Source organism: Paramisgurnus dabryanus, chromosome 2, assembly GCF_030506205.2.
Source record: "Paramisgurnus dabryanus chromosome 2, PD_genome_1.1, whole genome shotgun sequence".
NCBI classification, from domain to species: Eukaryota; Metazoa; Chordata; class Actinopteri; order Cypriniformes; family Cobitidae; genus Paramisgurnus; species Paramisgurnus dabryanus.
Window position 1 is genome coordinate 47,769,402 of NC_133338.1, and position 14,370 is coordinate 47,783,771.

Here is a 14,370-nt window from a genome sequence, read left to right on the forward strand (position 1 = left end):
CTTTGGTGTCCCCAGAGTACGTATGTGAAGTTCTAGCTCAAAATACCATATAGATAATTTATTATAGCATGTTAAAAATGCCACTTTGTAGGTGTGAGCAAAAATTTGCCATTTTTGAGTGTGTCCTTTTTAAATGCAAATGAGCTGATCTCTGCACTAAATAGCAGTGCTGTGGTTGGATAGTGCAGATTAAGGGGCGGTATTATCCCCTTCTGACATCACAAGGGGAGACAAATTTCAATGACCGAGATACGAAAACTAAGTTACTGGGTTGTTCTTTTACACATTTTCTAGGTTGATAGAAGCACTGGGGACCCAATTATAGCACTTAAACATGGAAAAAGTCAGATTTTCATGATATGTGTCCTTTAAAATATCTGTTTTTACAAGAATTCACACAGATATAACATGTTATATGTTAAGTGAATGTTTGGTTAACTGTTGGGAAAAATATATGATGTGCAATATTAGCCTATTAAGATCTTTGCATAACAATATATATTAAAGCGGCATGTGTCAATGTCAATCAAACAATAAAAGAAATAAAAGTTGAACATGATATTTTTCCTATAGATATTGTTTTTGACTTTGTGTGCCAAATCTATAAGTTTTACAAGTGATTTTAAGATATGGATGCTGTGATTTTGTTATTGAACCTTAAAATTGACTTTGCTGACTCTATCAACTTTAAACTTTTGGTAAATTCCAACAAATCAGACATCGTTTGGAGTTTTTTTCAAGAATGTCAAAATATAAATAACTATTTTTTGAACAATTGCTCATTACGATTTTGCCAGCACGGGTCAAATTTGTTATAGCTTGTCCAAAATGTCCCTATTATTGCGGGAGCAAAAAAGTGCTGTTTTCTTGTCTTTACCTTTAAATGCAAATGAGGTACTGCTTCAGGTTAAAAATAGATGTGATTCCTGTGATTACAATCTGGGACAATAATATCTTTAGCCACATAGTGCTACAACATTCTAACAAACACATTTAGAAAAGATTTTGGGTAAAATAAACCAGTCAGTCAGTGGCTGTGTGCAGGGCTTTGTTAGTGTGACATCACATTAATAAGAAAATCAAAACAGCATGCCTAATAAGACAGGGGTGATTTTATTCATCGTAGGGTGGTTGTGTTAACACACTGCCAACACGCATTCATGTTTTTTGTAAAATTGCATTTGCATGATATGGGCCCTTTAATGTCTAAAAAAGCACTAATTGAACCGCTTTGGTAAATTGTATCGGTCATTTTGTGAATAAGATGTTGCGGATGTGTTCTTTAACATTCGCCATGTCAGTAAATCACCCACAGACATTTCCACTCCCATCTGCGCTTTCTTAAACTTGAGCTCTCGCGCTAATTTGCCCTGTTTAGTAAATCAGGCCTGTAGTGTCACAAACGCCAAAGTTGATAGCTGATATCCTCTCTTCTTTATTCAGGTTGAGGAGGTAAAGAGGAGGCAACACTGTCTGATGTTCAGCTCCGCTGGTCCTCAGGCTCAGACCTACTACGTTAACTTTGACACCCTGGCAGACTACCAGCGCTGGCATCGGCAGGCTTCTAAAGTGAGTGAATGTGCTTTATCTAATCTAGACTTGCATTAAGATTTCATAAGGACACCCATAGTGATTCAACATTAGATCATCGGGTTTCTATTCCTTCGCTTTAAAAAATAAATGTTTCCAAAATGGTCCCATAAAACTATTCTAAAATGTGTCAAATGGTTCTATGGACTATAAAAAGGAACCTTTATTTTTAAGAGTGTTCGCTTTTTTGATATCTTTCGAATAATGGGACACACATTGTACCTACCACCTGCAGCGCAGAGCTTTGCTGGAACAGCTGTCGTTGTTTTCATTTGCAATTTGAAGGAACACACGCAAATGTTTTCGTTTTGAAGTTGTATGTTTGCTTTCGGAGTTTTGTTTCTGGTTTCATATTCCTGTTTGGTTCTCTGCGCTCTTTCAATCCTCATTTGTCTTGATTATCCAATTAATTTGGAGTTCAAACGCTGTCTGTGTCTCTGGAGTCTAATGAAGTCTGACCAACTCCAGAGAGTCAAACTAACTCCCGCACATCAGTAACGTGCTGAATAATGCAAAACCCCATCAGAAAAATTGTGTGAGAGGGTCATCCTGAGGTAGAGGGCTGGGTGAGGTGGCATGGGAAGCGAGGAAGAGATTGAGAGTGCGTTTGCATGTCTCTGGCAATGTTCCTTGTGCGGTTAATGGGCAATATTGTAGCAGATTTTGTCCAACTGGCTCAGTATTATAAGAGTTTCTCAATCCTTTCTGGGTCCAACATTTCAATGTCAACTGCAAAAAGTTTTGTGTCAGAGAGGAATACTGTACCCAAAAATAAATGATGTTTTATTCAATCCATGGTTTGGTAAAATATGGATAAACCCAACTGTTAGGTTTAAAGTCGCATTGAAATTGAAATTAACCATTGTACTATTATTTTTTTTTAACAAATGACTTATCTGTGAACTACAGTATTTTTTACAAATTCATGTGCCCTTATAATCTTCAAAACATCCTCCACTCCTTGAAACAATTGCCGTGTTTGACGTGCCGGTTAGAAATTGCCCAACTGGAGCTGGCGTTAAAGGTACCGCGGGGGCGTTTCGAGAGCCGCCGCACGGAGTTCTAATGACGACACAGCTCTTTGTGATTGGACGACAACGATCACGTGCGTTTCATGTTTAGTCCAAACTTCAGTTTCAATAATTACCATTATAAATGTATGTTTTTATAACAGGTTAAACTCGTTAATATACCTGAATATGTTATATGGTGTCATGTAACAAAATAAAAACGAAAAGAAGCGAAAGACCAATTTCTATTAATATTTTAATAATGTAGGCTTAGGTTTCTTGTTATTTTGGGTATACAGTTTAAGCAGCAATTCAAATATTCAATATAAAGTGTTTATGGTTGCCAACTTTATTAAAGGGGACATTTCACAAGACTTTTTTAAGATGTCAAATAAATCTTGGTGTCCCCAGAGTACATATGTGAAGTTTTAGCTCAAAATATCATATAGATAATTTATTATAACATGATAAAATTGGCACTTCGTACGTGTGAGCAACAATGTACCGTTTTGGGTGTGTCCTTTTAAATGCAAATGAGCTGATCTCTGCACTAAATGACAGTGGTGTGGTTGGATAGTGCATATAAAGGGACGGTATTATACCCTTCTGACATCACCAGGGGGGCCTATTTTTTACATGCTGGCAGAGATTGGTTTACCAAAACTAAGGATTATTGGCTTGATCTAGGTTGATACAAGCACTGGGGACCCAGTTATAGCACTTAAACATAGAAAAATCGAATTTTCATGGTATGTCCCCTTTAAAAGGTTCACTATCTAATTCACTTTATTCACGACAAAAAATGGCAACACAAGCGTCACTACAGCAAGCATCAGGTGTCCAACTTGACGGCTCCGTCTTTAACTCCTCCCTCGTCTGCAAGCTCCAAACCTCATCGATTGGCCTGCCAGCGCCGCATGAACTCGAACATACCTAAAATATTGTTACTTCCGATTATATGGTATGGCACAAGCGTGCCGCACAAGCCCTGAAAAGTGAAGCCAAAATGTCTCGATCGCCCCCCAATGACTGGTCCCAGTATAGGTCATAAACCCCACCTCCCCATGTTATTCAATGCGACTTGAGACCAACTAAAAAAAAATAATTACACTTCAATTTTCTTTTTCCGAAGCTGGTTTCTGTTATTTACTGTAGTTTTTATCACGCTGATGTAAATTCAAATGTTTGTTTTTAAAATAGGTTTGTGTGTAGTTAGTTATTTAATGATATAAAAACGGTGGTGTCACGTCATGATTGACAGCTGTGATATCGTGTGATATGCGCATTCTACGAGAGCGAGGGCGGGGTTTTGACTTCGCGGCTTCCCTTCCTGCTCACTACTGCGCATGACTGGTCCCGAAATCGCTATTGCGCAGACTCAAGACCCAAGATGTCAGCGCCATATCGGGACACTGGCGGCTTCACTTTTCACCAATGGAAGAGAGTGAACAGGCGTCGTCCATCTTTTTTTACAGTCTATGGTATGGCCGGTGGACGGGGTCCGTGAAAAGGTCCCAGCAAATAGCAACATGACCCAAGTTCCAACGATCCAATCAATTCTCGATGGACGAATTCAAGTCCAGTCCTACCTTTTTTCATTTTTTAAAGCCGTTTCACTCGGATATACGTCATCACGAGAAAAATAAGACAATCGTTTTTCCATTCATGGCAACTTTAAATTAACCTATGCTGGGTTTTCTGTCAACCCATTTTTGAGGCAAATATGGACATTTTCTAGGTTAATTTAACCCAATGGTTGGGGTTGTCTATGTTTTATTCAACCATGTGGGTGACAATTTATGATGTATTGGTTAATGTCAAGTTGTCACAACAAAGAAATCTTAAACAATGTCATATTTGCATTAAAAATGACATAAGTGAACAAATTACACTTAATTACAGTTGTCATAATTACAGTTGTCTTATGAACACACCTTCAAGTAAAGTGTTACCTAATTTTTTACTTTGAATAACAAGAAATCCTAAAAATTGCATACATTGCACAAACTGGTGCAGAAACCAGTGCACGTTACTGTAATTTTTTTATTAAATCATTGTAAATGTGCAACAGTGAAATTTTATTAACAACTTGAAACATGAAATAAAATTCATAACATGTTGAAAACAGGCCCATAAATCTTGGACATTGCGTATACAGAAAAATTTGTTGATCTCATCTTTTGGCATGTTTAGGAATTGGGGCGAAGTACAGATCATATTTACATCCTCTGGACAGAAATATTGATTAAAGGATTTCCCAAATCGATATTGCTTTATTAAATTGAATAATGATTACAATGTGAGAATCTTTTTTTACCCAGCCCAAGTAGTTTAATGCATTTAAATTTTTTGTTGATTTTAACCCTTTTAAGCTTTGTATTCTGCTTATCAAATGATAAAATCACACAGCTTTCCATTCCTTTATCTTACTATTTTCAGTCTAACGCATGAAAATGTTGATTGAAGATATGTGGTTTGTGTTCTATGTTGTGTGTAGGTTGTGTCTCAGACAATAAGCCTGGTAGATTTATCCTGCTATAGTCTGGAGGAAGTGCCCGAGTATCTTTTCTACTGCCAGGATGTCACACACATTAACCTACGGCACAACTTCATAAGTCTGGATGGCCCTGGAGGACTGATCAACTTCAACAGGTAGAGATACATAAATCAGCTCTTAATATCTTTGTATCTATGCTCATCTCAGCTATGATATATATTTAGGTACCGTATGTGGTACAATAGGCGTGGCAGGATGCATGTGGTGATTGTTGTGGTTTGATGTAGGCATGAATGTTTGTGTGTGTGTGCATGAGATGAGCTCTTGCACCCAGAGCTCAGCATATGTTTTGAATCAAGCAGCCACCTTCATGACTCTGTCATTATTTTATTTCCCCTCGAAATCCTTCACTGACTGACGCAGCCTCATGCCACACTGACACGTGAGCAGATGTAGCTGTAGCCAATCATAATTTGCAGATGGTTTTGTGGGGTATTTGTGGTGTCAGACTGTTGCTCAGGGCTGGATGAGTGGGCTTTGGCAGTCACCCGGCTGTAAAGCCTCATCTGACAGGGTCATTTGCCCAAGGAAACGAGGATACAAAAGCCATTGAGCCAGTTACCGGAAACAGGAGTATGAGCTTAGCTGGTGACTGACGTATTCCTGTGGGCGGAGTTTAGTCAAAAACTGTTTTATTGACGTCATTCAACTGGGAGTTAAAGAGCTGTAGTCCAAACTGGCTGTTCGTGGGCTTTGAAAGAGGAATTCTGTTAAAGAAAATATATTGCCTGGCAGTGAACTTTGACCTTTATCATTTTGCAGGTATTATTTATGCTCTAACAGCAACATTACACACTAACTAAAGTTTGAAAAATGGGATCAGGAAGAATGTGACCTTTAAAGTTGGTACTTAAATTCAAAACAGGATTGCGGACAATTTGAATCATTACCACAAGCTCTGCACTCACGTTGCATGAAATTCCTGCAAAATATTATGTATGTGACCCTGGACCACAAAACCAATCATAAGTCACACAGGTATATTTGTAGCAATAGCCAAAAATACATTGTGTGGGTCAAAATTATTGATTTTTTTATGCCAAAGTCTTTTGGATATTAAGTAAAAATCAGTACATTTTCCAATGTAAATATATAAAAAATTATTTATTATTAGTAATTAGGGATGCTAAACAATTAATCACGATTAATCGTTAGCAGAATAAAAGTTTTTGTTTACATATATGTGTGTGTGAACTGTGTTTAATAACTTTGTATAAATAAATGTACACACATGCATGTATATGTTTACATGTGTATATACATTTGTATATTTATGTATAATTTATATTATATATAAATATAAATACTTAATATATAAAAAATTTTTTCTTAAAATTATACATGAATGTGTTCATATTTATATATATACATATTTATTATACACAGTTTACACACATATGTGATGTAAACAAAAACTTTTATTCTGCTAACGATTAATCGTGATTAATTGTTTAGCATCCCTATTAGTAATATGTGTTGCTAAGGACCTTATTTGGACATCATTAAAGAATTAGTCAATTTTCTTTAAAAAAAAATCCAGATAATTCACTCACCACCATGTCATACAAAATGTTGATGTCTTTCTTTGTTCAGTCGAGGAGAAATTGTTTTTTGAGGAAAACATTCCAAGTTTTTTTTAAATTTTAATGGACTTTAATGGACCCCAACACTTTGTTTTATTGCAGTTTCAAAGGACTCTAAACGATCCCAAACGAGGCATAAGGGTCTTATCAGGGAAACGATTGTCATTTTTGGCAAGAAAAATAAAAATATCTACTTTTAAACCACAACTTCTCGTCTATCTCCGGTCCTTTGACGCGCCAGCGAGACCTCACGTAATTGCGTAATGACGTCGAAAGGTCACGTGTTACATATATGAAACGCACATTTGCAGACCATTTTAAACAATAAACTGACACAAACACATTAATTGGTATCATTCCACATACAACAACGTCAGAACGGTCTTCTTTCTCCACACTTGTGAAGACTGGGGCGTAGTATCGCATACATTCTCCGTGACCTCTTGACGTGATGACATATTACATGTGGTCGCGTTGGCTCGCCACACAGATGAAGATGAGAGGTTTAAAAGTGCATATTTTTTATTTTTCTTGCCAAAAATGGTGGTGTTTTCCTTTAAGCAAAGTCCTTAAGGTGGTAGAATGTGGCATCCAGGTGCATCACAGTGCCCCCTATGTCTGGTTCAGTTTCTTTATTTTAACGTTTTGAATTCTGACACTTACATCATTTTCAATGTTTCTTGTTGCGTTTTTAGTGATTTTGCAACTGTCTACTATGTCTTGTCCAAAGAAGTGAATTTTTTTTAAGTTGAAGGTTTTTTTGCATAAAGCTTGCATACTCGTTATAATATAAAAACACTGCATCCTATCGCTTTTTCTGTCTCTCTTTTAAGATTAAAATTGCTTATTGCCATTTAAGTTTAATACATAATCTGAATGCTAAATAAATAGCTTTCCATTGGTGTATGTTTTTTTTAGGATAGGACAACATTTGGCTGAGATACAACTATTTAAAAACTCTTGAATCTGAGGGTGCAAAAAATCTTAAATATTGAGAAAATCACCTTTTAAAGTTGTCCAAATCCTTAGCAACACATATTACTAATGATAAATAATTTTTTATGTGTTTATGGTAGGAAATATACAAAATATCTTCATGGAACATGATCTTTACTTAAAGTGAAAAGTGAAAGTGTGACATGCTTGTCAAGTATGCACATACTTGAAATGTGACCTCTACATTTAACTCATTTAACCTGCACTGCAAGTCATGAACACACACACATGGAGCAGTGGGCAGCAATTCCTTCAACGCCCGGGGAGAAATTGGGTGATTCTCACAAAAACTTGGTTTTAAAAATGTCAAGCATGAAAATGTAAAAATTGCTTGAATTTACTTTTTTCCCCCCAGACATTAAAAAACAAAGTCTGGAGTAAATGGGAACATTAATTTAAACACTTTTACTTATCATTTAACACTTTTTGTAACATATTTTAAAAAATTAGTCCTAAAAAATCTCATTACCGCAACAGTCAGAAAATATCAACACTGACATATTTTCAAAATGACATGACAAACCTGAAAGAACATAATTTGGAGATTCTGCACATGCATTTAAAATCAAAGTATTATGCTTCTATTAATTAAATAAACATTTAATAAGCATCTGTTGCGGTAATGATAATCAAAATGTCGTGTAAGCATTCTGACAAGACAATATTTCAAATTAACTGTAAAAAAAAATGATCTTACCTGGTAGCCATCTTGAAGTAACTGGTCCATGTGCTTGGTCACTCAAAATCAAACTTTATTAAAATTCTGTATGTGTGCTTAAACTGTTCTCAAAAAGTGTTGCGGAGGATGAGAACATCAGGCATGGACACATCATTTTCCTAATTTTTCTTCATTATTATTATACATGAATATTCAGTAAATATTTTTTCTGTCATCTAAAGTAGTCTAGCAAAACATCCATTTATTTTATTTCTAAATATTTTTTTGTTAATTTGATTAAATTACAACATAACGCATGTTCAAACACAGCCGGACACATTGCGGTGATGAGAATTTCAGCAGAATAAAATAAAATTGACAAATTATAAATTCTTATGTTGAAATCCCACATTTTGCAAGGTAGAACACAGTATTGTGTTAATTCTGATGCTTTTTAATATTACTATATTACACATTTTATAGCTAAAATCATTAGTGCCGTGGTGTTTCAATGGTTTCGTGAGAATCACCCAATTAGGGTTAAGGTACCTTGCTCAGGGGCACTACAGTCGCAACCTGCTGCCCGTGAGATTTGAACTGGCAACTCTCGGGTTACAAGCCTGACTCTCACTACAACTGCCCAACTTAATATCCTAATGATTTTTGCCGTAAAAGAAAAATGTGTATTTTTATCCATGCAATGTATTTTGGCTATAGCTGCAAATATACCTATGCGGTTTATGACTGGTTTTGTGGTCCAGGGTCACAAATGTCATCTTCTGGCAAAACTCACAAGTTGAACTCTTTTGAGAAGACTAAAGTCCTGAAGCCACTGGATTTGAAATTATGATTTTATTTCATTTAGGTTTAAGAGAGTCTGCTTTCTCAAGAAACTGAGAAATAACACCGCCTATCAAAATTGATCCCCCAGCACCAAATCTGTCTGGTCTCTGTGCATATCTTTATCTTGACACATGTAGTTTTGATCATGCATTGAAAAACCTCAAAGGTCACGTTCTTGCTGATCCCATTTTTCAAACTGTAGTTAGTGTAATGTTGCTGTTAGAGCATAAATAATACTTGCAAAAGGATGAAGCTCACTGCCAGGTGATATATTTTCTTTAACAGAATTCACCTTTCAAAGTCTACAGCGAACGTCCGGTTTGGACTACAGACCTCTACTTCCCGGTTAAATGACGTCAATAAAAGAGTTTTTGACTAAACTCCGCCCACAGGAATACGTCAGTCGCCAGCTAAGCTAACGGCAAACTAAGCTGCTGTCGAATTACAACACACTAAACAAACTACAGAATCAGAACTCAATACGTATTTCTGAAGGTGGGACTTCATAGAACAAGGAAGTTTTTAGGACAGTGAAAGCAGCGCTATAAGTAAATTGTGTGAAAAACCATGTTTCATGAACACACGTAATATTGCACACTGTAAACACAATCAAATTTTCAAAAACACAGGAAGAACGGGACCTTTAAAATATTCATCTTCTAAAGACAAGCTTACCCTCTAAATGCATTTATTTGAAATCCATTAGGCATTAGCGTTTCTTGTGTCTCAAGATGGAGTCGTATCATTGGGAAATATCTTTGTCCATTAATTTAAGAGCACTGAATATTTCCACAGATTTGCACAGTTGAAGAGCTTAAATCTCTCTCACAATGGGTTGGGTGTATTTCCGGAGTCGGTGTGTGAGATCCAGGCGTTGACTGAACTCTATCTCTCCTGCAACGGCCTCAGTTCTGTTCCAGACCGCATCGGCAACCTCCAGAGGTCAGCACACATTACACTATTGGCACGAAAACAACCTTACTGTGCACAGCATGCTTTATATAGCTGATGTTTTTAACAGAGCTTTGCAAACATGCCGTTGTTTGTTTATTTCTGTAAGCTGATCTACATTCCTGAAGGACAGCACCGTGCATAATGTAATCTTCACTTGTTTATCTCATGTCTTAAGTCATTTTCTTGATGGATCATCACTGACAACTTTTTTGATCCGTTTATAAGCAGAGACTGTATGTGCTTTGAAGGTCATTTTGAGAAAGAAAGTAAATCATAATGATTAAATAGTACTCATATACTGCTTTATAGAAACAGCGTTTACAGTCGGTAACATTCAAGTGAAATAGCGGTCAAGTTATTTTCTCTAAATGAGTCAGTAAAAAGCTTGAGGTTCAGCCATGCATATTATGATACAAGATTAAATCAAGCATAGAAATCAGCCTAGTTTTACTGCTCTCAGCCCTTCTCTCTGTGCTGGGGTCTGATCTCATAGGGGGACCTGCGATGACATCTTACAAATATACAGGGGATTATATTACTATCAAAGAATATTTACGTATCTGGCATACTGTATATTGAACTCTTACAGTATAAGACTTTTTAGACACCAGTGTTCAATTATTAAATGTATAAATATTTATAACCATCACTTCTTACGTAATATAATAGGCCTGGCAAACTCGATTCCTTTTAAGGATCCGGGTTATTGTGAGTCACTCACTAAAGTGATCCGGGTTTTGTGATTCACTTGAGTCATTTGAGTCAGTATTGCTAAATTGCCAAGGAAACTCAGTACAGACCCACTTGTAACCGGCTGATCCACGCGACTCGAGATTCTCAGAGACGGAAACATTGCAGACTCGCAGACCATGGACATAAGACTCGCTCTACAGATCCCACTAACCACGAATCAGCCGGAGCCGGTTAGTGGATCTATAGAGCGACTGAAGTCTCCTCAAAAGCAAATCCATAACAAAAGCCTTTCACTTCTGAAATAACATGCTTATAGGTTTTAGGTTTGGTGTGTATGGTCGACCATTTAAAAAAGAAGCCTAATAACAATAGCATAATAATATAGAGAAAATATAAAAAAGAACTGTCCTGCTTATACGTTAGCCCCCAGAGTCGGAGAGACAGTTCGCGCAGATCAGCCGGTTACGGATCAGCCGGCGGATCAGCTGGTTACGGATCAGTCGGTTACGGATCAGCCGGTTACGAGTTGAGAGACTCTCGAGTCAGAGCAGATTCGCATGTCTCTCGAGTCCGCATTGTTTCCGGCTCTGAGTGAGAATCTCGGGTCAGTTCGCGGCTCGCGCGGATCCACAGGTCTCTCGAGTTTGCAATGTTTCCGGCTCTGAGTGAGAATCTCGGGTCAATTCGCGGCTCGCACGGATCCGCAGGTCTCTTGAGTTTGCAATGTTTCCGGCTCTGAGTGAGATCTCGGGTCAGTTCTCGCGCAGATCAGCCGGTTACGAGTGGATCTGTAGTGCGAGCGAAGTCTCATCAATAATGTTGAAAGAGGTTTGTGTGTGTGGTGGCGCTGTTTATGGTTTTACATTGAATTGTAGTAGGACTCAACTGATCCGGGTTAATGACACTAGAGACTCGCGACTCATGAGTTAATTTAAAGATCCGGGTTAAAGATCCGAGTGAGTCGCGACTCGAACAGGTCTATAATATAACTGTAATGATATAGTCGATACGGAGAGCTTATATTGATTTTAATTTACATGCATTTGCGTCAGGTGTGTGTAAGCTGTTTTTCAGTTTTATTCGTATAGTATTCTTTTAAAGCAAAAAATCTTTATTTTACTCAGAATATATTAAAGGTTTGTTTTATTTATGCTAAATAATATACTTGTCAATATCAAGGTTATACATGTAGAGCTCAGATGCAAAAGTGCTAAATGCCACCTCCGTTATAATTGAGATAATGTTATTGACCGAATGCTCTCGGCAAGTATTATACGTTCATCAAATACTTTCACTTCAAATGTGCTCAATCCTTTTTCAACAAAGTCCTCTAAGTGCACGGGAGAAGAATTGGATGTACGACGGTGCGCGTATGGCTTGTTGCAAGAGTTTTGTACCCGGTTAAAGGAGGTTCACCAAATACAGTTATTTTTGAGCCTTTTACCTTTATTCAGAAAAGACAGTGAAGAGTGACTTTTTTAGAAGATATTTTTGCAAGCACTTAGAGGGTTTTGCTGCAAAAGTCAGTCAAATTTGTTAAGTACCAATGAACCGACTTAAGCAACATTTGTGAAAATAAGGCATTTCCGTTACTGACTAAATAACCTTTTCGTTGCCATTAACTCGTTCCCACCAGCCTTTAAAAAAAAAAAAAAATTGCCCGCCTACATTTTTCATAAAATGCCTTCCAGGAAAATTTTCTTCTATAAATATATAATCATACAATATATCAAATAAAAGAACAGATCCTCTGCTTTCAAACAAACAAACAAATAAGCAGTAGTGTCTGCTTGTAAATGTGCTTTATAAATAAACTTTGACCTAGATGAACAAACAAACAAACAAAACGGAAAATAATAAACGTTTAATTTGTTTTCTTTTTATAACCTTTTAAAGGTTACTTCAAAAATACCATATTTTGAGAGGATGTTTGTTAGAGATCAAATTCTGAGTGATGATCAAAACATATTGTTTTCTATTTTGTTGAATTAGTTGATGCTTCAGTTTTTATATGTTGGGTAAGAGCGCATATTAGCGGAAATATAGATTACAGTAAAAACTCGTCAGAAAGCGAATTGGCAGGAAAACGTTTTCTCTTAATTGACGAGATAACTCGTCAATGGCGGGGAATGAGTTAAAGTTAAATTACGGAACCTAAAAATAAGAATCTGATAAAAAAATGCTTATTTACAAGAAAACGTGTCACTTAGGATGGTTTTGCATCTGAGCTCTTCATATGTATACAATGTATCTCATTCATTTAGTATGTTTTAATTTAAATTTATTTATTTCGTTTGACATTATAATTATAATTATTTAACCATAATCCAAGCACAAGAACTGAATGTGTATGTGGCGCACAAGTTGTATTTAAATGACCCAATGTAACTCATTCCCTGTCCGGGAAACTGCCCCATAGAGTTGATTTGTAACTAACCATATTGACGGTGCACGTCTCTCTCTCTCTCACACACATCTTCTTACAACCCCTAAAAGAATTTACTTTTAGTAAATGATATATCATTTATATATAAATGAACACAGATGGGTTATTTAACAACAGTAAAGTCATTTGTTTGGTGAAATGAAATTATCATTGGAGCTCATCAAGTAAAATGTCACCAAGAAATGAAACTCTGTCATTCATATGCTAATGCGAACAAGATGAGATCCATAAATTGCAGGACAGTTATTTAAATGAATTTGATAAGCATTAACTATGAAATGATTGTTAAGATAATAATATGACTTGTTTGACCTGCATAAACCTAATGGGTTATTTCCAATGCAGCATTGGGTCAAAAAGAGACATTGTCATTTATACTGTGCTAGGTTGTTTCAACCTAAAATGGTTGTTTTGACACATTGTTGGGTCAAATATAAAGATTTTCGGGGTTAAGTTAACACAGCGGCTGGGTTTGTTCTTTTTTGACATAATCTGGGTTGAAAATAACTCTGGGTACTGTCATATTTGTGAATGAAAGACTGTTATCTGTTCAGTTTACAGACTCTGTCACTGGATGGAAATCGCTTGGGTTCTCTTCCGGAGGAGTTGGGCAACCTGGCTCAGCTCAGTAGCTTGGGTCTTTCCTTTAATGATTTTCCTCACATACCCTGCGTCCTAGAACGGCTGTGTGCACTGGACAAGCTATCGATGGCTGGCAATAGGGTGGAGACCCTGGATCTGTGTGGCCTGCTACGAATGACTCACATTAAAAGTATTGATTTACGGTGAGCCATTAGAAACATCTCTCGCTCTCCTCTCCTTTTCTCTGTCTCCTGTCTGTCACCTGTCTGTATGTTATTACAGCTCAGATCAACATACAATGGTAATGTAATAAGATCAATAAATCAAATCGAGTGAAGCTGATTTGGTTCACGCAGATTTACCTTAACTCATTCCTCGCCAGCCTTTTTTTGAAAAGTTGCCAGCATTTTTTGTGATTTTCACAAAAGTTTCACAAAATGCCATCCAGGAAATTGTTC

The 14,370-nt window shown here is 36.7% G+C and overlaps 1 protein-coding gene across 1 annotated transcript in view; it reads left to right on the forward strand.

Moving 5' to 3' along the window:
• phlpp2 (PH domain and leucine rich repeat protein phosphatase 2) overlaps nucleotides 1–14,370 on the forward strand; it is a 69,191-nt gene that overhangs the window by 29,931 nt on the left and 24,890 nt on the right. The window contains exons 5-8 of the mRNA XM_065288883.1: nucleotides 1,444–1,569; nucleotides 5,098–5,252; nucleotides 10,033–10,179; nucleotides 13,885–14,115. Of these exons, the coding sequence (XP_065144955.1) occupies nucleotides 1,444–1,569; nucleotides 5,098–5,252; nucleotides 10,033–10,179; nucleotides 13,885–14,115 (659 nt within the window). The remainder of the gene's footprint in view (nucleotides 1–1,443; nucleotides 1,570–5,097; nucleotides 5,253–10,032; nucleotides 10,180–13,884; nucleotides 14,116–14,370) is intronic.